The sequence below is a fragment of the Megalops cyprinoides genome, chromosome 10, assembly GCF_013368585.1.
Source record: "Megalops cyprinoides isolate fMegCyp1 chromosome 10, fMegCyp1.pri, whole genome shotgun sequence".
In the NCBI taxonomy this organism is placed as follows: domain Eukaryota; kingdom Metazoa; phylum Chordata; class Actinopteri; order Elopiformes; family Megalopidae; genus Megalops; species Megalops cyprinoides.
Window position 1 is genome coordinate 9,396,042 of NC_050592.1, and position 22,244 is coordinate 9,418,285.

Sequence of the window (22,244 nt, forward strand, 5' to 3'; positions counted from 1 at the left end):
AAAAACTAGAGGTGACTGAATTTTTTTTTTTTTATTTTTATTTTTGTTTAGTCAATGATATTATTGCTATCTCTGTAGCAATGTTTTACAGCTACTGACTGCATTGTCACTTTAGTAGATAAGTAAGGATTGCAGGTTTTCATTTCACACCCCCTCCTTCCCATAGTCTATTTTGCTGTCTGTTCACTTTTAAATGAAAACATAGCACGCCTTCTTTTTCTGATGCTCAGCTCCGCTGCACCCCTTTCTCCCTCTCTCATCTCTCTGTCTCCTTGACCTAGTCTCCCTCCCTCCCTCCCTCTTTCTCTGCATCTTCTAGTGACTCACACATTCCCCTCCCCCTCTGTCACACGTTTTTGCCCCCCCCCTCACCCCCCCTCCCTTTCCATCCTCCCCTGCGTTGCACTCTCCCTCATTCTCTCACATTCTCTCGTTTTCCCTACAAGGCTCAACACAAACTGCAGGTAATGGAAAAAAGGAAAATCTGTCCCTGTCTTCTCTCCATCTCTTTTTTTTCTCTCCTCTTTCTCCACCATCTTCAGCCTGTCAATGTTGTTTTTCATTCAGTGGTTGTATTCAGCGCGCGGCAGTTATTTAATAAATAGCACGGGTCTGACCGTGCACTGCGTAAGCGTGTTCGTGTGCCTGTGTGTGCGTACGTGAATGTGTTTGTCCTTGTGTGACTGCGTATGAACATTACAGCTTTGCTATGGAATTGTATACGTACATGTACGTTTTTTGTTGCTTCGTTGATACATGCGTTATTATACAGCTATGTGCTTAGTCAATTCGTGCAAATTCAACCAGTCCATCTGTGTGTTTTTTTTTTATTTATGCGTCAATGTTTTCGTGCAGTGTACGCCAATGGGTATGGGTGTGTGAGCGTGTGTGTGTGTGTGTGTGTGTGTGTGTGTGTGTATGTGAGTGTGAGCAGTGTCAGGCTGTCAGTATTTGTGTGTTTGTGTGTGTGTGTGTGTGTGTGTGTGTGTGAGAGAGAGAGCAGTGTCAGCTTGTCAGTGTTTGTGTGTGCATGCGTGTCAGCTTGTGTCCAAGCATCTGTTCATTTCCTCTGAAAACCCAGCAGATCCTCACCCTCTCCCTATTCCTTCCCTATGTAAGCAGGTCTTTTTCTATTTAGAGGCGATTGTCTATCGTTCTTTCTCTCTGCCTTTCTGCGCCAGTCTCAGAATAGTCTTCTTTGAGGCAAAAGGTTTAATAATTGAATATTTTTTTTTACCCATCATTCCCTCTCTCCCTCCATCTTTTTTTTTTTTTCTCCCACCATCTCACGCTCTTTTGGTATTTATGCTGATGGCCCTCTGCAGAGAGACAGAGGTAGCATTGGAGGTTGGGGGGGGGGGGGGGGGGTATACAGCACATACCGTACACTAAGTACATTGACTTGCAGAATATGTTTTTAAATATAATTTAAATAAAGGATTTCATCGCCATTGTTCTATTTAGTCTTCCATACTGTATTCTCCCCTAACCTCAATGTCAATCACTCACGATGGGACCAATTTCAATAAGTAAGTACATTTGGTCTGCATTTGTCACTTGCTCATGGAATGTGTAAATCAGATTAAATAAGATTATGAGAATTTGTGTGTTCATTGGTTAGTTAGGTTTGTCTTTTTTGTTGCTGTTGTTGCTACATATTGTTTTTATTGGTCGATTACAATGTATTGCACGTAGACTTTAATTGTCTATCAGGTGACTTAATCGCCCATCCAGACAGCCTAAATTAGTTAAATTATGCAAAGCAGACCTGTGTTGCAATGGAAACCAAACACCACAGAGAGCCTTGCGAGCAGAAATTATTCTTGCCAACCTACATTACTGGGTTGGACATGAGCCATGTCTCTATTTAACTGTGTGTGTCTCTTCTCTGCAGGATGTCTATAGTGAAGATTGTAGCCAGGGAGATCCTGGACTCCAGGGGAAACCCCACAGTGGAGGTGGACCTGCACACGGAGAAAGGTGAGCAATTAACTGTCTCATTGGCAGTCAATCCAGTAATTGGTGGTGAAACTGTGACAAAGAATTTTGTTGCCAACGGTCTCTGCTAGTGTGCATTAACTAACACCCAAGAGTAGTGCATGACGCATTCATTAACTCTGATGGCTTTATAGATAAGTGAAAATATACATTTATTTGCTCATGCATACAGTTATACAGCAAACTCCAAATCAGACTATGATTATTGATTACTCCATTAAGTGGAAGCCTCGTGGCTATAGATGTTCATGTAATTTTCAAAATGTGAAAATAGCTTTCCTGTTTTACCTTTCATCTGACTAATGACAAACCTTCTCCATTTCAGGACTTTTCAGGGCTGCGGTTCCAAGCGGAGCCTCCACAGGCATCTATGAGGCCTTGGAGCTGAGAGATGGAGACAAGAGTCGCTACAAAGGCAAAGGTGAGACCAGGGTAAAAGGCAGGAGGAGTCAGCTGTAAGAAGGTTCCTGAACAGTGTTTGAACTCCAGCTTCAATATCTTATCAAAGATCTCAGTAATATTCACATTACAGATTACATTATTGACATTTATTATTGGATAAAAAAACTAACTCCGCCCTCTCCAACCCTTACTGTCTTTCCTCCCGTACCCCTATCCTCCTACCTCCCTCTCTCCTTGTTGTTTTTTTTTTAATCCTCCCTCGTCCCACCCTCCGTCCTTCCTGCAGGCGTGCTCAAGGCCGTGGCTCACATCAACGACACCATCAGACCCGCCCTCATCCAGTCTGTGAGTTAAGGGAGCAGCTGCAGTACCGCTGTGTTACAGCCACGTGACCGTGCATATGCCTGGCGGCGGCGCGATAGCTTTTACACACGGGCTCGTGACAAAGGCCGAGTGGCAAATGACGGAGGTCCAGCCTGGCATGCATGTCTCTGAACACAGGGGAAATTACAGACATGTTATATGTAACAGTGCATCCCTCTTGCTACCTCTGTGTTTAGCGCATCAGACCTCTATGCAGCAGACCAATGCAGTCCCTTATCCAACATGATTTTACACTATGCTTTTCGCTGCGCTGAGATTTTTCAGAATATGACAGACACAAGGACCATTATTTTAACATTGTGTTGCGTAGCTAATTTAATAAGACTTTTGTACAGAACTGTGAATGCCAGGGAAGATTTTGTGTCCAGCATGGGTGTGTGTTATGCCAAGGCTGACATTTCCGAGAGTGTTGTAATGTGGGGCAGGAGGGGTGTGATTTTGTGCTGGGTTTTTTGTTGTAGGAGATCAGCGTTCTTGAGCAGGAGAAACTGGACAATATGATGATTGAAATGGATGGAACAGAAAATAAGTGTGAGTTATATAGTTCAATGCAGACTACACCATACTATACAAAGCTTAAATTATCTCACATATGCCATATTCAATCTGCTAAGAATACACAACGATTTCCAGTTTCCAGTTTATCATAGGTGATAACTTCAGTTAGCAAATTACATCAGTTTCCTGACAATAATTAGAGGATGTAAGCACCTGTTGTTAGTCACTTTAAATCAGTCCATAGTCAACTGAACAAAATCAAAAGTAATATAAATGAATAAAAAGTATTAATTTCAACAAAAACCAAATGGCAATCTATTACTAACATTTACTGTGAGAATTTGAATTGCTCTGTCAGTGTGGGGGTTCTGTCAATCAAAGGAAATATCTATCAGATCATCATTGATAATGGAGCCATGGTACTGGATTACATTGCACTGGAGATACATACCTCCCACAATCTAACTGGGTCTAAGATATTGTAAGCGGTTTAAATCAAAGGCACTCTTCCTCTGTGCTTTTAGAGAATCTGGCAGTCAGTGTCTGTAAAATATAGCTTGTGTCCCATCATTGTAAATCACCAATTTGATCCTGATTCCCAAATGATTGAATGCTTGGTAAAATACTGAAAGGCATTACAAACGCAACACGACATGATTTCAAAAGAAAATCGAAAAAAAAACATAACTGTATGGTCATTTTCATTATTTATTAAAATAGGCTGTATAGGATTAATGCACAACATATTAGGATGTCTGCTTATTTCAACTGTCTAGAAAAACCACAACCGTCATGGAGTCCTTATTTCTTCAGTACATTTTCAGCATTGTGTGTGTCCACCATGTGCACCCAGCACGCTCCACTCTTCTAAAAGAGCCCCGCAGTTCAAAACGTGTCCCAGGTGTAGGCACTAAGCCAGGGTGTCCCGGGCTGAACCTGTTTCCATCTGCTGTGCATTTGTAGATGTGAAGTTGTCCCCCCCCCACCCGTGCACACCAAATTGTCTGGCCACCCCTGACACTGACAATACCACTGTCAGCATGTTTACGGCTTGTGACCTGTTCATCTGCAGCGGTAGCATTTTTGGTTTGTGCATATAGAATGAAGGTTTTTTCATTTTACAGCCATGGTTAGTAGTGAGAGAAAACATGTGACAGCTTCTACATGTAAGACTGTACAAGAACAACATCAGTATAAGGAGTGCCACCAGTGACCATGACACAAAGGTGGGCCATGAGGATTTTGTGACTTAAATGTCATGAGTCATTTTGTGGAGAACATCTAACACTGATCACTAAACACGTATTTCTGGCTAAATGTTAACCTCATATACAAATGTTGCATTTCTAATGCCTTTTAGTATATAAAGGCGCAAACTACTAGTCCTAGGCCTGTGTTTGTGAATTCACATTGTATGCTGGTGACTTAAACATCACGGACTAAGCATAGTGTCAGAATAGACAGGGTTATCAGTACAAGTCACGTTTGTACAATACCAACCAATCAAATTTTATTTCTCATAGCTCATTTTCAATGTAACAATTGTCAAAAAGCACCATGAGTAATTACAAATATTTTATGACTCCCTTCTTTTTCTCATTTGCTTCCTCCAGCTCAGTTTGGTGCAAATGCCATCCTGGGTGTTTCCTTGGCAATATGCAAGGCTGGCGCAGCAGAGAAAGGCGTCCCCTTGTACCGCCATATCGCTGACCTTGCAGGAAACACAGAGCTGGTTCTGCCTGTTCCTGTAAGCCCATTACAGCCTTTGACATTGTTAATGTAACCGGGCGCAGCAACCATAATAGTAATATTAGCTGTCAACATTTTATTGAATTTTTACTGTCATTCCAGGTTCAATCTAGTGAGTTTTTTTTTCTTCCTGTCTCTTAGGCCTTCAATGTGATCAATGGCGGGTCCCATGCTGGGAACAAGCTGGCCATGCAGGAGTTCATGGTACTCCCAGTGGGGGCGGAGTCTTTCCGGGAAGCTCTACGCGTGGGGGCGGAGCTCTACCAGACGCTGAGGGGGGTGATCCGGGAAAAGTACGGCCAGGACGCCACCAACGTGGGCGACGAGGGCGGGTTTGCTCCAAATATCGTGGAGAACAGCGAGGGTACGAGACAGCCTGACTGGACACGGCTTTAGTTACGTCTGACCAGCTCATCTCCTGCGCACGTGTGTGTGTCTGTATGTGTGTGTCTGTGTGGTGTGCATTTGACTGTCCGTCTGTGTGAGCGCCAAATCAGTTAATGCATTTTCCTCCTTCCCTTTATAAAAAATAATGTAATATACATTGAGCAGGGAAATGGATCAGGTGATAGGACAGGGAACCCTATCTGTGCTAATGTACCTCTCTGACTCTCCGGTTCCCCTCAGCTCTGGAGCTGCTGAAAACAGCCATAGAGAAAGCAGGTTTCACAGACAAGGTGGTGATCGGGATGGATGTCGCAGCGTCAGAATTTTATCGCGACGGGAAATACGACCTGGACTTCAAATCCCCTCCCAACCCGGACAGACACATCACTGCCGAGGAGCTGTCAGAGATATACCAGGGATTTGTCAATGATTATCCAGGTAGGTCTGCTTAAGTGTGTTTAGCCACGTATTTGTCTGTATTTATTACAATGTATTACATTACATTATTGTCATTTAGCAGATACTCTTATCTGCTTATCGGCTTACGTATGTTGTCATTTTTACATGTTACATCCATTTATACAGCTGGATATTTAATGAGGTAACTGTAGGTTAAGCACCTTGCCCAAGGGTGTAACAGCAGTGCCCCAGTGGGGAATCAACCCAGCAACCTTTTGGTTATGAACCCTTCTCCTTGCTACTATGCTACACTGCCTCCCCATTTATTCATTGCATAATGTTTTTCAGTACTCCCACAATATTTAGAGTGTTTGTATGTCTGCGTTCCTATCCACTGTCCAACATCCTGGTGTGAATGTCTGAATCTCTGTTCAACGCCTGCTGCGTGGTCTACCTCTAAGCCTAGAATTTGTGTCAGGTACTCAATTGGTACAGTTCAATTCAGTGTAACAGGGGCAAAAAGGACTGTTTTAGGGTTGGGTTATTTCTGTCTTGCCAAACAGGCACTTTAGCAATGTATTTCACAATTATTTCACCTATTTATATGGCGGGTCAGTCACATGTTCAGTATAAACATTCCTGTATGCCACTTGATAAATTAATGGTACTGATCACTGAAGCATTGACTGCTCCAGTTATCTGAGGTCAGAATACACACAATGCTCTCAATGAACAGGGCATTTAATCTGACTATGCTATGGGACTATGTTTTTCATTTTGAGGGACAAATACAACATTTTCTCTTTTTACACACTGTACTTGGTATTGTTAATAAGCGCACACTGGTGATGTGTAGTGATGAAAAAACATCACACTTTAATTTATTAGTAAAAGGTAAGGACAAAGCACTACAGTGATAAGACTGAGTACCCCCCCCCCCATTCACCCCCACATTCAGGTGCCCCATGTGTCCAAAAGGTTCATATCATTTTGACTTTACCTATATTGGAGTTTTGGAGTTTGACCTTTTTCTGCATGAAATGTGTATATGGCATGAACACCTCTCAGACTAAGATTCCATCCCTCTCCACAGTGGTATCCATAGAGGACCCGTTTGACCAGGATGACTGGCCAGCATGGTCACAGCTAACAGCCTCGGTCGGGATCCAAATCGTGGGCGACGATCTGACGGTGACCAACCCCCGCCGGATAGAGAAGGCCGTGGAGGAAAGGGCCTGCAACTGCCTGCTCCTCAAAGTCAACCAGATCGGCTCCGTCACCGAGGCTATACAGGCGTAATGGATCAACCTTCAGTACTAAATGGCAGCTAGTGTAGAATACATGGAATGGCGTGGAAAAAATCCCAAATGACTGACTGGTATTAAGGCCAGTTAGGATGTGTTCTCCCCATTTATCTCATTGTAATGTGTTGTCATCGTTCTGTGATGCGCTGACCTCTTGAAGGAACTTTTTGGCGACATGTAGTTTGTTAGTCATCCCATATGCATCATTTGGACTTTTTTTTCACTGATTATGGGCAAGCTGCACGTGATCTGAATCCAGTGTGTGAGTGGATGAATTGTTTCATAGGCCATGCTGATATAATGTACATGTATTGTTGTGTTGCCTCTCCTTCAGGTGCAAGCTAGCCCAGGAGAATGGCTGGGGAGTAATGGTTAGTCACCGTTCGGGAGAGACTGAAGACACTTTCATTGCTGACCTTGTGGTGGGGCTTTGCACTGGACAGGTAACTACAAGACCTGAACTCCACGTTCATCTATTTCTAGCTTAATTTATAATTGCCTGAGGACAAAGACTCCTTTTCTCCCTATCTGAGAGTATACAAAAAGCAGCCAACTGTCAGGTTTTCAGACCTGCTCCTGCCTGTCTCTCCTCCAATGTACCGGCATCCCATCTCTCAGTTCCTTTCTCTTTCATTATCCCAAACAGATCAAGACTGGAGCTCCGTGTAGATCAGAGCGCCTGGCCAAATACAACCAACTGATGAGGTCAGCATTAGCAATACCTAAGTTTGCTGCTGCTCAGTGTCGGTTTTTTATGTGTTGTAGCGTTAGATCTACTGTGTGGATCATGGCTCTTATTTTTACTTTCTCTATATCTCTCTCTCCCTCTACCTCTATCTTTCTCTCAGGATTGAAGAGGAGTTGGGTGATCAAGCACGTTTTGCTGGGCACAACTTCCGAAATCCGAGTGCTCTGTGAGACTGGCACCCAGACGTAGAGACAGACACATGAAATCACTTGAATTTACTAACAGATTACAGGCAAGAGCAGACTGAGAACCCTCAGAAGCACAGATAAAAAAAAAAAGAAACAGACAAACACACTGACTCACTGAGTGACACCTCACCAAATAGTTGCTGAATCACTGGGGGGCACACACAGTCAGAAGCGCTGACTGACTGATCATTTGGAATGCCTGACAGATATGCACATAGACCGACTGCTTTACTTCAGAAAAATTCACAGTGTCTCGCACAGTCTCTGTCTCTCTTTCACTTCTTATGCAGACTAGCACTTTGTCTCATTCACAGTTTCCCTCCCCAGTGTCCTTCGCTCTTTATTGCCCTCTTTCTTGCTTTCCAATCACCCCATTGTCTGTATCTTTCTCCCACTTCAAAGTTCCTCTTTCTTGTCTCTTTCGGCTATTGCTGTTCTGACCCTTTGACCCACTCTCGTTTACCTCTTGCTGTATCCCCCTTACCCTATACCTTATGCCAGTAGAATTATTATTAATATACAAGGCTTGCCACTGAATTATGAAATAAAGAGATAATTACTTATAATGATAACTTGAACTTCATTACCTTGTCTGCTTCTGTTGTGTGCGGTCCAGAGGCTTTCTTTTCTCTGAGAAACAATGAAGTTCAACAACGGCCTGCTTGGTGTCATCGCTTTTCAGTTAACGGGCTAAAACTGGTTTGACTGGCCACTTGGGACTTTTTCATTCATTAACACAAAAGGAAAATATTCGTTATACAGTCGTCATAATGTACAGGCTAAGATAGCTAAAACCTCTGGTAACATGGTTCTGTTGGACAGTCGAGTTCAGTGTTGCATGGGACAGGTTTTATGGAGCCAAATGTCATAAACATTTTGAGCAGCTGGTAGCTTTTGCTGCAATAATAAAAAGTCATAGGCATATTGAAATTGATATTTTGGTAAGTGTACGATGTCTCTATAAACTTGGAAAAAATATATTGTTTACATTTTGGTATGGATTCCACAAATGATCCGATTCTGACTAGGGAAAATATTTTTGGGTGCAAAGCACTTTGTATAGGAATTCATGGGACATCATGAGGTGCTATACAATGCAAGTAAACATTCGTCAATTGTAGATTGACATTGTCAAAATGGCTGCCCCCTGGTAAATGAGAAATCACCTACATCTTAAGAATTAATGGTTCTAGGCTGACTTTGATGTCTATGCCAGGGGAATCGTACTAATTAAACCAATGCAATCATTCATGCGTGACCAAATGTTAATTTGGCTGACACCGGGACTGTGATAACTTCTATGGCATTAGAAAATTACCCATACCCGAGGGACTACAGAGGCTTGGAAGTTAAATCTGGCATTCAGATGATGGCATTTGAGCCAATCAAAAAAAAAAAAAAAGCAAAATTACTCTAGAATGATTGGATACCAAGATGGTGACCATCAAATGTTTGGTTGTCATATATATGTACATATATATATATATATATATATATATATATATATATATATATATATTTTTTTTTTTTTTTTTTTTTTTTTTTTGGCTCAAATGCCATCATATTTTTTTTTCAATTTCAAAACTTCAAATTAGTTTAAAACATTGACCAAAAACAAATTAACAAATGCAAGAATCTTCGCCTTCCAATGCAGTATCCAGCTGAAAAGGTTAATAATGAAAGTAACAACTGAAAATAACGCACAGAAATACGCATGTACAGTAGGGCCTGTTATACCGGGTTAATAAATGGGATCATTTCCGGTTTTGTCTTAACAATGGCATCCCTCTCAGTCTGAGTATTGGGCAACGATGGCTTTACCGGTATGTTATATCAGGCACATAAAAGCCCAAAATACAAATTTAATCGTTCAAGTTCCTAAATAATTACGAGGGCCCATTCGTCTAAGCAAACATTTTAAAAACATCCATAGATACACAGTCGGGGATTTTTTTTTCCTTGTTCATAAAGTATCGCGAGAAGTCCAATTGAATAATTAACAGTAATTTACAATAACTTTGCGATAAAGCCATGTGCAATGCCTGGGTGATAAGATCGCTCGGTACATTTTGTTAATGCAGAAAAAGGTTTCCAAAACACTCATCCTTCCCATTATATTATTAGGGAAGGTAAGGCAAAGTAACGTTTTTCTCTGTCGAGATACGATAGAGAAGGAAGAAGAAGAAAAAAAAATGCTTCTTAACGTGGTGGGGCAACAATTGCATGCGTTTGACGCGTCACAAGAAACGTGACGTACTTTATACGTTTACATTTCAACCTGATACATTATCAAAGCTACATTGGATGCAAATAAAATAGGTTGTCCAAATAGAGAGAAAGAACCACCAACCACCAACTAACCAAGTTAGTTTGGCAGGAGTTGCATTGACCAACTCGTCATGACGTATTATATAAAAAAACACGTCTGTGATATCAGCAGTGAGCTCAGTATGTGCATAATCGTATTGCAGTTACAATGTAGGCAAGTCTTTCAATTGAATGTTACAAATTGGAGTTATTTTTTACAATGTCAGCAGAGGGAGCAAGAGACGTCTGAAGGTAACGCATGCTCTCTCCTCTCTCTCTTTCGTTCTCTCCCCTCTCTCTCTCTCTCTCTCTCTGAATCTCTCTCCTGGTTACTATGGCTACGGCACAAAAGGAGACGGGACAGGAGGCTATTTGAATAAACGGCAGATAGGTGGGCTAGAATACCGCCTGACTGGACACATATTAATACTGTGCAGTAACAGAATTGTAACGCTTCTAGAAAAATATTTTTTAATGTTGTTAAAACATATCCACTGGGTTTCAGGGCTTAGGGGTTAAAGTAACGTTCCCGCACAGTCTCTTTACGTAGGGTGTGTACGTGAAAAGTACTCTGGCGCTGTGAAAGTTGTGTGTCGATTGGTGGATTATTAGAGTTATTTTTTTAGGATAGAGGTTAGGATTCTGTAAACCTTGCACTGACGAAGTAAGTTTGAAGCATTAATTCCTCTGTCAGGGGGTGGGGCTGTAGCACTGTGGTGTAGCCATGGCACAGTGCGCGATACAACTGTGAGACGGAGAGGAATACAGTCAAATGACAGTAAACACAAGAACAGAAGGTTACGATAAATCTGCAGACTGCAACACGGGGAGGCACCCTCACCAATCTGTTGTAGCACAGCCTCATTTCGAGAAGAAAGTGATAGTGACTGAGAAGACAGGAAAAAAGAAGCTCTCCCCCTCTTTCCCCTCCCCATTTTTGTTAGTTTTGGGCCTCTCTCTACCCCTCTTACATTTCCCTCCCTCGCGCACTCCCCCTTTCCTTGAGAATCTATGCAAATTATGCTTCTCTCTCTCTTTCTCTCTCTCTCCCTCTCTCTCGCTCTCCCTCGCTCTCTGTGTGCATCTCTCTCCCCCTCTGTTTGATTGTGCCTGTACCGACCGCAAAAAAGTGCAAGTCGTCTTGACAGAGGAGAGGGAGAGAGGGGGAGAAAGAAAAGGGGGAGAGAAGGGGGTGGGGAAGGCAGCCGTACGCATCAATTTGTACAGTCCTCGTCGGCACCCCGCTTTCCTTGCGCCGACCAAAGAAACAGAAAAAATCTGCAGTATTCGCGGCGCCGCTACAATGTGATTCAGTGTGTGTCTATGTGCTTGCGTGTTTATGTGAGTATATGTCAACGTACAGTGCAAACGAGAGACAGAAAGAAAGAGTGGAAGGGAGAGGGAGAGAGAAAAGGGACACGCATCGCTGGATATCATAGGTAAGAAGGGAAAATGGATGCTTATATTTTTGGCTATGTTGGCCACGTTTGCGAGCCTCTCTCCCTTTGTGCCGAAAACGAACATATGTAATATTTAAACTATGCCCTGATTTATGTGTTAACGTGCACAACACACAGAGAGACGCCCGCGTTCCAAAAAGCAAGACGTTTCAGTTACTGGGTGTAGAGTGCCATTCGCCATTCCATTCCGCTATTCCGAATTCCTCTTTAAATTGAAAAATAGTCAAAGAGAAACGCTGAACGCACATGATCCTTCCTTTTTCTAATCACAGTGTGTTGTTGCACACTGCTGCTACACAGTCGGTACAGTACAGTCAAATATAGCTAGGTATACTGTATTGCACGAACGTATCGCTTTTGCATGTGTATCAATAACAAGTACAAGAAGAAAGAAAGAAACGTCGCTGTGCTTGCTGGCGATGTAAGCCGTAGTACTGCATTCTTACTTCGGGGCAAAAAGACACGCCGCGATGCATCGCACATTTATTTTTAATGTATGAGATGCAGGAATCAAGAGACAGCGAACATATGCATTGAGGCGTGTTTGTGTGTGTGTGTGTGTGTGTGTGTGTGTGTGTGTGCGTTCGCACCATTTAAACTAAGCACGTCTGTGTATGTGTTTACTGGGGAATGTTGTTAGTATGTATGGACGATGCTCTACGTTGTATGAACCAATGTATTGTTCTCCACTGTGAGCAAAAAAAAAGACATGGAGAGTGTTTATGCAGTGTGTCATTGGTTAATAATGCCTTCTGTACATGATTGTGGATCTACAATCAAGTGGTGCATGCATGACACTATGCATAGTATTTATCACAGACTGTATGCATTGGAAATTATTATATGTCTCTTGTTTATTTAGTGGTTGCATACCACACTTGTACTGACATTAATTACTAGTGTATACAGGATATGCTACATTCAGCTGTGCCTGTACAGAGCTACAGTGTGTATACATGATGTTTGTTGTGCATGATGTCTGTGTGTCCGGTGCAGACATGGACTGGGTGAAAATCTGTATCATTATCTGGTCCTCCGTCTGTAGTTACCCATGTTGTGTGGTCAGTTAGGAGTTCACAGTGCATACCTTCACTCCTGATAAACAATGTGGTTTTGAATCAGTTAAGCATGAGAGGGGTGTTACTTTCTTCAGTGCACTTGTGTGGCTCATTGATGTGAGTTAACCTCTGTCACACTTGTAAGGTGTGCGGTGTTTCTACTGCATTTCAGGATACAGGGCGGGAGCTGCCGGTACCCAGCCTCATTGTACATGTTTGGTTGCAAATTGTCTGCAGCTCTTTTAAATAACTGAACACCCGTTAAACAGATGAATGAAACACGGGTCCAGGTGAATGGGGTGTCTGCGCTGCTTTCTGCTGGAGTGCACTGTGTTGCACAGTGTGTGAGTGTGATGTGGAGCAATGTTTTGTGCTATTCTGTTCTTGTGTCTGTAATTCATTACAACTGATATTTGAGAACCGTGTTGGAAATGTCTAGCGGGTAACTACAAAGTGCAGGGAACTCATATTTAATGAATTTACCAAGGATTTTGTTACTGCGTTGATTTGCAGAATGAGCCAAAAAATATGCAGCAGTATCTCCAGTTTAAAGCCACGTTTTGATCCCAGTTTTATGTTTTTTTTCCAGGTTTTTAAGAAAAAAAAAAGCCCAGCCCTCCTTGAACCACCAGGTCCCCAATTTACGTCTTGTAATGGCTAGTGGGAAGATATGGACAGCATAGAACGTCAAAAATGAAAACTCGAACTCACAAAGAATCGGTGAGATCTTAGCACCTCTGCATGGTTACCATGTGTGCCTTTTGCATAGGGACGGGTGAAATGGCAGGAAGACTGCCAGGCGCAGTGTCACTTATATAAGTGTAGCGGTACATAGAGGGAGAGAGGTGAGGTCACATCGTCTTCAGCATTGCTAGCCGAGTGCCCACGGACAGACATATTCTGTGCCGATACTGATCTCCCCCATTCATTCTCCAAATCCCTCTGCCCCCCCGGCACTACCTCACTTTTGCCCCCTCTGCCTCTCCCTCCAGATGCCCATGCGCAGTGGGCGTAGACGGGGGGGCAGTGAGGAGAGGAGGGGCAGACGTCCTCACCCCAGCCCCTCTCGTGCTGAACGAAGTGACAGGCAGACGGTGAGTCTCTCCCGCCCTGTTGCTGTGGCTCTCGGGTGTATTGATTTTAACATGTAACAGACCTCTCTGAATGTTCCACGTGTGTCTGAGTCGCTGTCATATCTGTCATTCACCAACCTTTCAGTGGTAGGTATAATGTTTTAATGTCTACTCTGTTGACTGTGTCTGTTTATGTGTGGGTTTATATTTATTTTTGCCTGTATTTTTGTATGTGTCTAAATCTGTCTAACTGTCTCAAACACACTTTTTATATATGGTTGCACTTGTTGGCTTACTGATACAGTAATCTCACGAATGCTGTTGTCCCTGTTGGCAGAGAGCTTCTGGAGAAGATTTGGCTAGTGGACGTGTCAATCGCCGATCCCAAGGCCATGACTCATCAGAGAGTGAGGGAGAGGGACTTGTGCCCCCACCAAAAAGACAGAAAGTGCAGGTCAGTCCACCATTAAATGTGCAGTTGTGTGGTACAGTTTGGTAAGGGTGTACGCCTGCTCTGTATTAAAAGCTGTGCCCTTATTTTTCTCATCAGGATTCCTCCTCCTCTAACCCCCCAACTTCGACTCATCCAGTTGACACCTCTACCACTGTTCCACCCCCACCCTCCGGCACCAGCCAATCGCGGGAGAGTGATAATGAAGACGGCCAATCACAGGGCAGCCGAAGCTCAGTTGGTGGGAGCCTAGCAAACAGTAGCAGCAGCTTGAGCAGTGGGCGGGACATTGACCAGGACAACCGTTCTTCCTCTCCCAGTCTTTCCGCGTCCCCTCTGGCCAGTTTGGATTCTGAATCTGACTCCCCTGACTCACCAAAACAGGGAGACAGGGGAAGGGAGGGAGCCGCGATGAAATCGGGAGGGGATGAGAGGAGAACGGCAGGAAGGGGAGAAGAGACTGGAGGCGGGGAAAGGAGGGATGGGGATGGAGGAAAGGAGGATAGCCAGGTCCTAAAACCTTCCTCGTCTCTGGCTCCCTCTCTTCGCGGAGCAGGGGATTCAGTAAACGACAACAGTAGCAGGAAGTCCTACTTTTCTCTGGACTCGAAACTTTTGAACAAGATGGACTACCCGAGTACTGAGACCGTGCACGGCGGCAACCGGAGCAGCTCCAAAGCTAACGCTCAGTGTGTGTCCAAGGGGGTAGTGGGTGGGGCGGAGTACCCGCATGTTAACCCTGGCGGCCCCCATCCTCCGGCCTTGCCTCCGCCCCCTGCTCTGAAGCCTTTGGAACTGGGGCAAAACCTACAGACGGACTCCAAGACGGACAAGCTAGAGCGGGGCGACAAAGCTGTGGACAAAACGGCTCCCCCTTCTCTGCTTCCCCAAATCACCCCACTGTCCCAACCGGCACCCCCACCCCACTCACACCATTACAGCCCCACTGGATGGTCAGGAGGGGGAGGCACCTCGGGCCCCGGGAGCTGGGGGTTCTCTCGTTACCCCGGTAACCATCACTCACAACAGCAGCATCCCCCGGTGCAGCAGCAGCAGCTGCCGTCTGTCTACAACCCCCCTTCCTCTCGGCACTCTTCCCATCCTCCGTACCTGCCCCACCCCCACAGGGAGTACCTCCCCAGGTACGCAGCTGGGGACAGGGAGAGGGGGGTTGAGAGGGAGAGAGGGGTGAGGGAGTTTGGTGGGAGAGACATCAGTAGGGAATTTTCTGTCAGCATCAGCAGCAGTGGTGCCAGCATAAGTAGCAGCACTAGCATAAGCACCTGCGGCATCGGAGGTCCGAATGGGAACCAAGGAAGGGACTTTGGGAGCTTGACAGTCGGCCAGAGCCGAGACTATTCTGGACTGAGCTCGCAGGGTTCTGGGAGGGAGGGGTCTGGGTCAGGAGCTCGTGATTTTGGGCCAGGCTTTCCATCCAGAGAGAGGGACAGGGAAAGGGACCGAGAAACAGGAAGAGAGTTCAGCCTGCAGAATCAGAACCAAGCACCGACGCGTGATTTTGGCTCTGGTGCAGGTGGCCATCCAAAAGAGAAAGAGGGTAGGTGGGGGGAGTTTGCAGGCCAGTTGAGGGAGACATCGGGAAACAGCAACCCGAGCAATAACAATACCCCCTCTGGTAACATTGCCACACCCACAAGTGGGTTACCTCCGAACCCGCTGCTTAACCGTGATGCCCCTACTTCACCCCAAAACGGCAACCCTAACCATCCTCCCCCTCCTTCGCTGGCACCCCTTCCTCAGCCCCCGGCCTCCTCGAACAGAGACTACCCGCCTTCCATGGACTTCTCGCTGCAACAGCAACAGCAGCCACAGCTGCAGTCTTCTCAAAACTCCTCCTCCTCTGGCACAGACACCCTCGCGTCCCACTTTCTGAGAGAATACCCCCCAACAGGGGCGAAAGAGTACCCCCCAGCTGTCCCCCCCTCCTCTGTCCCCCTCCCAGCCCCAACCAGAGAATACCCCAGCCCCACCAGCACAGGGGTCAGCCTGGGCCGAGATTATCCAGGAGGGTCTCAGTTGCCCCTCTCCTCCCATCCACACTACCCCAACCAGACAGCCCCGCCGCAGCCCAGAGAACGGGAAAGGGAGCGAGAGCGAGAGAGTGGCTCATCAGCTCTCTACTCGAATCGCGGCAGCCAGCCACCGTCCCTCTCTCCCTCCTCTTCCTCCTGTCACCCTCGACCTCCCTCTGCCCCTTACCCCGCCCCTCCTCCGCCTCCTCTCCCACCTCCGTCCTCCCTCTCACAGCCCCTCCCCCCATCTAATCTCGGGGCCAATCACACACGCCCAGGAACATATCATTCCACCAATCAGAACCTGACTCCTCCGACTCCATTGTCCCCTCTCCCCAGCCCCTCAGCCAATCAGATGCCAGGATTTTCCACTTTCCCATCAACCTCCTCTTCCACAGCTACCACTCCACTTCCTGTATCGGGCACAGCCACCACCTGCAGCACAGGGTTCAGACCTTCCCCTTATCATAGCAATTTAAGTGGCCACACCCCCTTTAGCTCCTCCTATCACACTAATGGAAACAATGCAAACAACCTTGCAAATAACAGCAGCAATAGCGGTAGCAGCAGTAGTCACAGCAACAACAGTAATAGCAATAGCAACACTCACTCTCACTCCCTTTCCCCCCAAAACAATCAAAACAACTCAAAAATCCTTCCATCACTAGGAAACCCTGGAAATAGTGTTTCAGTCCCTCCCTCCAGCTCGTCCTCCCTTCCTGGAGAGGGGCTCACTGATTCGTCCACAGCCCCCCCACCTCCACCTGTCATCAAGGAGGAGCCAATGGAGCCAATGGAAAGGGAGGAGGCCGAGAGCCCACCTTCTACCCTGAGAAGCCCCTCCCCAGAGTCTAAGCCAGTGGATATACCGATCCACGCCAGCCAATCAGCACGGTGAGACACCATTGATTGGTTGATGGGGGGGGGGGGGGCGTCTGATGTCTGGGTTTTCCGTGTGTGTCATGCCAAGAAATGTGTTTAGACCATCTGCTCGGTGTAGTTTTCCTTTTAGTCAGCCATTGAACCGGCGCATTTCGCTTGAGAGCAATTAAGCTGTTACATAAGGAAACATGGCTTTTGCTGGCTGTTCAGTGATAATAATAATGTAAGTGAACCTAATGCATTCTGGGTAATGAGGGCGACGGTCTGGCCACAGGTTCCACAGGGTGCTGGACAGGGGCAGTGGGAACTCCTGTGCCCGCAGCGATGTCCTTTTCGTCCCCCTCGACGGCTCCAAGCTCTGGAAGAAGAGAAATGAGGCTATCGAGCGAGCCAGGAGAGAGGTGGAGCAGAGAGCCAGGGACCTGAGAGAGAAGGAGAGGGAGCGAGAGAGGGAGAAAGAGAGGGAGCGGGAGAGGGACGTGGAGAGACACCTGCAGGTGAGGTTTGGGGGAAAAGGGGGGGGGGATTTGATGCAGAGAAAAGCGAGGATGCGGCTGGTAGAGGCGGGACAGAGATACGTTTCGGAGGACATGTTTTGCAAAAACATGCTCAGAAAAAGAGGGATTTCTTTTTCACTGCAGTGCCTGTGTTCAGTCAGTGTTTGTGCTGTATTGATTTTTCTCTCCCTCTCTCTCCCCCTCTTCTTCTCTCTTTCACAGAAGGACAATAACAGTAGCTCTAGTGGAGGGGGGCGCTCAGCCTCGTCTCTCTTCTTCCCCCCGTCTTCCTCCATACTGTTAGACCCCTCCTCCTCTTCCTCCTCCGCTGCCAGCAACCCGGCCGCCCACCCTCCCCCGCATCACCACCACCCCTCCCACCACCCACCCCACTCCCACTCCCTCCACCCCTCCCACCCCCTGCACCCCTCTCTCTCTCACTCCCTGCTCCTGCCCTCCATGGGGGGTGCCTCAGCGGCAATGGGCACCCCCCAGGGAGCTCTAGGGGTAGGTTTAGGGGGGCCTTATCTGGGTCCAGACACCCCTGCGCTGAGGACGCTGAGTGAATATGCCCGTCCTCATGCCATGTCACCACTGGGCGCTGCCAGCAGAGCTCAAGGCCACCACCCCCACCTGCACCCCCATGGCCATCCACACGGTCACCCCCATGTCCACCCGTCCTTCTTCTTGCCCCAGTTCCAAAACCCGGCGCTGGGCCATCCCCACCACTTGCCCACTGATGCCGCCACGGCGGCTGCCATTTTGGGCTTCTTGTACGGGGGTGGTCTCGAAGGGGGCCCTGGGGTCGGAGGTCACGGAGTGGGTGGCCCAGGGCCGGGAGGGATGGGGGGAGGCCTTGGAGGCGTTGGTTTCCCTCACACAGTGGCACACAGGGATCGGGTAAAACCGGGGTTCGAGTTTAAGAGCGAGGAACGGGTGTACCAGGCCAGCACCATCACAGACCCCGCACTCTCCCTCTCGCACTCCCACTCCCACTCGCACTCTCATGCTCACTCCTTACTCCTCGGAGGGGGTGCGGGCGGAGCGGCGGAAGTGTCTTTATACGGCACCCCCCCTCCGCCGGCTCCACCCCCACCCCCTCTCCAAAACCCTGCCCTCGCTCCAGCAAACCGCAACCCTAACCCAGCCCCCCAATCTCTATCTGCTCCTCCTCCTTCCTCCCTCCTCCCTCCCTCTCTCTCCTCCCACCCGCCCCCCGCAGTAGCCCCAGCCCCTCCCGCCCCAGCTCCACCCCCTCCTCCCTCATCCAATCCCGTGTCCTCTCTCCATCATCCCTCCGTGCATTCCTCCTTCCCCCACTCCCTCTCCTCTCACCCTCAGCCCGCTCCAGCTCCGGCCGCCCCCCCTGAAACCTACCCTCCGCAGCCTCGGTCCCCCGCCGTGGCCGAGAGGGAGAGGAGCGGAGAAAGGGAGAGGGACAGGACGGGGCCACCTGCCGGGGAGAGGGAGCGAGAGAGGGAGCGGGAGAGGGAGAGAGGAGGGGAGTCCCTGGGGAGGCTTCAGATGTTGAACGTGACGCCGCACCACCACCAGCACTCGCACATCCACTCTCACCTCCACCTGCACCAGCAAGACACAGGTACCCACAGCCGCTGCTGTGGCCGTTCAGCTGGAATACCGATCATCAGGGAATTCACGCGGTGAACGCAGCTGCTGAGTTACAAGGACATGTGTGGAAAAATGTTGAATGTTTTTGCTGTTCCCGATAATTATGGTTCTTGTTAATTTTTTTTCCCTGTTGCATCTCTCTCGGCTAGCAGCGGGCGGGGTGCACCCCCTGATGGACCCGCTGGCGTCAGGGTCCCCCCTTTCCCGACTGCCCTATCCGGGGGCCGCTCTGGGACCCCCCATCCTGGCACACCCCCTCACTGACAGTGAGGTTCTCCGTCAGCAGCTCTTTGGTGAGGACACACTCTGTGCCCCCACCCAGTCTTACCATCTTTACACTTGCTTAACCCTTCACTCTAACATTACTGGCGGCTCTGCTTTCAATGCATCGTCGCATTACTGTTTTTGTGTACGAAGTCCATGAAGGCATAGCTCATCTTCTCACTGTGTCCTTCTCACACCCATCCTGCACTTTATCTACAACTGAAGACACAGCTCTTCCGCACTCACCTGATCTCCTCGAACATTACCACCTAAAGCAGTTTCTTATGTCCTAAACTTTGTTTTCCTTAAAAAAAAATTCAAATTTAATGGTTTAATGCACTCGTGTCTCTAGCAGCTAGCTTGCACCTTGTCTGGCCAACTGTTGAAACTTGATCATGCAGCACCTCTAGAGATGTTGGCTCCTTATGTGGCTTTTTGCTTGTGTTGTACTCACATGCAAGTTGCTTTGGATAAAAGCGTCTGCCACATGAATAAATGTAAATGTAATGTACTGTATTGTGTGGCTTTGCGTGAGAATCTGCCTCTAAAGCGGGAAGGAAGGGCCTAGTTTCTCGTTTTACCTCTCGCTTCCAGGGGCCCCATTCCGCGACCTGCCCCAGCCCTCGTCCCTCTCGGGCCCCATGTCAGCGGCCCACCAGCTGCAGGCCATGCAGCAGGCCCAGAACGCAGAGATCCAGATCCAGAGGCTGGCGCTGGAGCAGCAGTGGATCCATCACCACCACCACCACTCCCTCACACAGGACGAGTACTACAGGTGACTGCAGCAGTGCCGGACCGGCCTTGTGTGTGTGTGTGTGCGTGTGCGCGCGTGCGTGTGTGTGTGTGTGTGTGTGTGCATGTGTGTGTGTGTGTGCATGTGTGTGTGTGTGTGCGCGCGTGTGTGTTTGTGTGCGCGCGTGCGTGCGTGTGTGTGTGTGTGTGTGCATGTGTGTGTGTGTGTGTGTGTGCGTGTGCGCGCGTATGTGTGTGTGTGTGCGTGTGTGCATGTGTGTGCGTGTGTGTGTGTGTGTGTGTGTGTGTGTGTGTGTGCATTAGTGTGTGTGTGTGCGTGTGTGTGCGTGTGTGTGTGTGTGTGTGTGTGTGTGTGTGTGTGCGCATTAGTGTGTGTGTGTGTGTGTGTGTGTGCATGTGTGTGTGCGCATTAGTGTGTGTGTGTGTGTGTGTGTGTGTGTGTGTGTGTGTGTGTGTGCGCATTAGTGTGTGTGTGTGTGTGTGTGTGTGTGTGTGTGTGTGTGTGTGTGTGTGTGCGCATTAGTGTGTGTGTGTGTGTGTGCGCATTAGTGTGTGTGTGTGTGTGCGCGTTAGTGTGTGTGTGTGTGTGTGTGTGTGTGCATTAGTGTGTGTGTGTGTGCATTAGTGTGTGTGCATTAGTGTGTGTGTGTGTGTGTGTGTGTGTGTGTGCGCATTAGTGTGTGTGTGTGTGCATTAGCGTGTGTGTGTGTGTGTGTGTGCATTAGTGTGTGTGTGTGTGTGTGTGTGTGTGTGTGTGCGCGCATTAGTGTGTGTGTGTGTGTGCGCATTAGTGTGTGTGTGTGTGTGTGCGCATTAGTGTGTGTGTGTGCACGTCCTTGTTTTGTGAACACAACAGGCCCACTACCACATAGTTCTATGAAACTGAATGTTCATCCTGTAAAACTGTGTCAGCATCAGCATAGGCTGCTTGCCCTACCTCATGGATGTCACTCCGTATTAATAATATTCCCAGAATCAATGCCCCACACACCAATTTATTTATAGATATTTCTGTATGCACCCTGATTCATCTCTGTCTGTGATTCTGTCTTTTAGCCACTTGAAGAAAGAGAGCGACAAGACCCTGTGAGGGAGCAGAGAGGGGGGGGGGAGCGTGTGCATGGACGAATGAACGGGGGGGGGGGGGGCATGTGCAGATAAAGATTCTTAACTAACTGGCTGAGGAAACAGCACAGCAACTCTGCAATGAGGAATATAAGGAAACAGAAGTGCGCAGAAAGTATGGTGCTCAAAAAAGGACAATATACAAGCAAAGTCCCTTTCCTTTTGGGGCTCTTAATAATTCACCAACACACTAACAAGATGCGGTTGCTTTATAATCCCAATGATATTGTTCAGTTCTGTTGTCACAGTCATACAGACCTGGAGCCCTGTAGCTAATATCTGAAGGGTTCTGCATTGCTGGACCCCGAAATTGTTTCAGGTCACACATCTTCAGCAGAGCACAGCTGCAGATAAGACTTCTTTAGATGATCTTCTACTTGGCTTACATGAGAAAATCAAGCTCTACCAGAGCATTTGGCTGGCAAATACAAACTAGATAGGGCTTTTTCGCATAATGTGATCTAGAATATCCATTTTAATTCAGATTCACAATTCAAATTAAGGGTGGGCAACTACTGCCATTTTGTTGTAGGCAAAATACCAGGTTCAAAGCAGCTCAGCACTTTTCACATGCAGAATCCAGATTGCCCTAAACGAAATGAGAAATCATTTCTAATCAAGGAATTTTTTTGGTTCGACTTGCCTAAGCAAGGCA

The 22,244-nt window shown here is 47.3% G+C and overlaps 2 protein-coding genes across 2 annotated transcripts; both read left to right on the forward strand.

Moving 5' to 3' along the window:
• Positions 1–416: 416 nt before the first annotated feature.
• On the forward strand, positions 417–8,147 carry LOC118784162 (gamma-enolase). Its single transcript, XM_036538217.1, has 12 exons — positions 417–464; positions 1,895–1,980; positions 2,324–2,419; positions 2,687–2,745; positions 3,246–3,315; positions 4,896–5,029; positions 5,173–5,395; positions 5,659–5,856; positions 6,911–7,112; positions 7,456–7,564; positions 7,768–7,826; positions 7,970–8,147. Exons 2-12 carry the CDS (start codon positions 1,896–1,898, stop codon positions 8,037–8,039), a joined length of 1,305 nt encoding a protein of 434 aa, XP_036394110.1. The 5' UTR covers positions 417–464; position 1,895; the 3' UTR covers positions 8,040–8,147.
• Positions 8,148–11,428: 3,281 nt separating this feature from the next.
• atn1 (atrophin 1) lies at positions 11,429–21,570 on the forward strand. Its single transcript, XM_036538117.1, has 10 exons — positions 11,429–11,803; positions 13,472–13,602; positions 13,875–13,976; positions 14,293–14,409; positions 14,506–17,333; positions 17,596–17,818; positions 18,041–19,418; positions 19,597–19,740; positions 20,306–20,486; positions 21,521–21,570. Exons 2-10 carry the CDS (start codon positions 13,576–13,578, stop codon positions 21,552–21,554), a joined length of 5,034 nt encoding a protein of 1,677 aa, XP_036394010.1. The 5' UTR covers positions 11,429–11,803; positions 13,472–13,575; the 3' UTR covers positions 21,555–21,570.
• Positions 21,571–22,244: the final 674 nt, after the last annotated feature.